The sequence below is a fragment of the Halyomorpha halys genome, unplaced genomic scaffold (genome assembly GCF_000696795.3).
Source record: "Halyomorpha halys isolate HHAL.00 unplaced genomic scaffold, Hhal_1.1 Scaffold3785.1, whole genome shotgun sequence".
Lineage (NCBI taxonomy): Eukaryota > Metazoa > Arthropoda > Insecta > Hemiptera > Pentatomidae > Halyomorpha > Halyomorpha halys.
Window position 1 is genome coordinate 1 of NW_027105853.1, and position 1,487 is coordinate 1,487.

Consider the following 1,487-nt stretch of genomic DNA (forward strand, 5'->3'; position numbering starts at 1 on the left):
TGAGAGGGAACTGAGGCATAAACTTAAAACCGCTTTCAAAAGTTTCTGTGAAAAGGTTATTTATTATTGTTGCTATAATTGCCATGGATACGACCTTTATTCATGAATGAACCATTGATAAATAAATATTGTATCCATGACAATTTTAGATATTAGTTTCAATTATAGCTAATTTTTACCCAACTCTAGTTGTCTAACTGTATAATAAAATATACATTATTTAAAATAATGAATTTACTCTTTTACGAGATTCGGTAATGTATTAATACTAATTGCATCTTCTTTTTAAAATTTTTTTTTAAAGAGTAAAAATATGTAATTTTATGCTGTAAAATCTTAAATGTTACGAATTCTTGTAATCATACCACAAAATTTGAAATTTGGTGGTGTATAAAATTCTTACATTTAAAAACATTAAAACAATGAATTTATCCTTTTTTAGAGTTTCATTAACATATTAATGCTAATTTCATCTTATAATTATTTAATTATATTCACTCATTAAACACCAACCGATTGATTTATATATGCTCTCCTATATGCCTTCTTTAGCGAATCATTCGTCATATGTGCAACCTCCTTCTGGAATTCCCTTCCCATCTCCATTTGCCAGTTCTCATCCATTCTTTGCTTTAAACAATACCTATTCCTCTACTTATTGTATAACCAAACCTCCACATCATAGTAATAAAATAAATAGGCTTATATTGATTAACATTATAAACTGTAGTTAAGCCAATATCCCAACGTAATTTCATTTTACTTACTGGAAACTTATAAATGCTTGCCAGACAAAAATCTCACTGTATGAACCATATATCTATTCTTAGGAGACTATGTCCCAGAATGAAATTATTTTTTCATTTCATTTTCGTAATTTTTTTTTAGTGTTGTAAAGTCTTAAATTTTACAAATTCTTGTAATTATACTCCAAAATTTGAAATTGTGTGGTGTGTAAAATTCTTGAACAACATTTAAAACAATGAATTTACTCTTTTTTATGAGATTCAATTTTATCTTATAATTTTTTTTTTAGTGCTATAATGTCTTAAATTTTACAAATTATTATAATTATAACCCAAAATTTGAAATTTAGTGGTGTGTAAAATTCTTGAACATCATTTAAAACAATGAATAAGTAATGATAATTTTATTTATAAATTGGCGATTATTAACTGCATTTTCTTGTTAAAATATTTATTTACAAAATTATGCCAAATGGATACACACATATATATATATATCTTTTTTTTTACACTGCCTCTTAAATTCATTGGCAATTTAAATTAATCTTATATACATTTTTAGGTTGAAGCTATGACGAAGCAGGAAATTGAGTTTGATACTCCTTTCAGAGATCTAGGATTCGCTGGAGCTCCATTTAGGAGCACTGTTCTCTTGCAGCCAACTTCCGGTTGCCTTGTTAATCTGACTGAATGGGTAATTATATAAATTTATATTGCTATCAATTGTTCAATATATTTTTT

General features: G+C 26.2%; 1 protein-coding gene across 1 annotated transcript in view; it reads left to right on the top strand.

The window, feature by feature from the left end:
* The first annotated feature begins 6 nt into the window (after positions 1 to 6).
* Positions 7 to 1,487, top strand: part of LOC136797310 (FACT complex subunit spt16-like) — a 3,990-nt gene continuing 2,509 nt past the window's right edge. The window contains exons 1-2 of the mRNA XM_067053550.1: positions 7 to 55; positions 1,309 to 1,440. Of these exons, the coding sequence (XP_066909651.1) occupies positions 1,318 to 1,440 (123 nt within the window). The 5' untranslated portion in view covers positions 7 to 55; positions 1,309 to 1,317. The remainder of the gene's footprint in view (positions 56 to 1,308; positions 1,441 to 1,487) is intronic.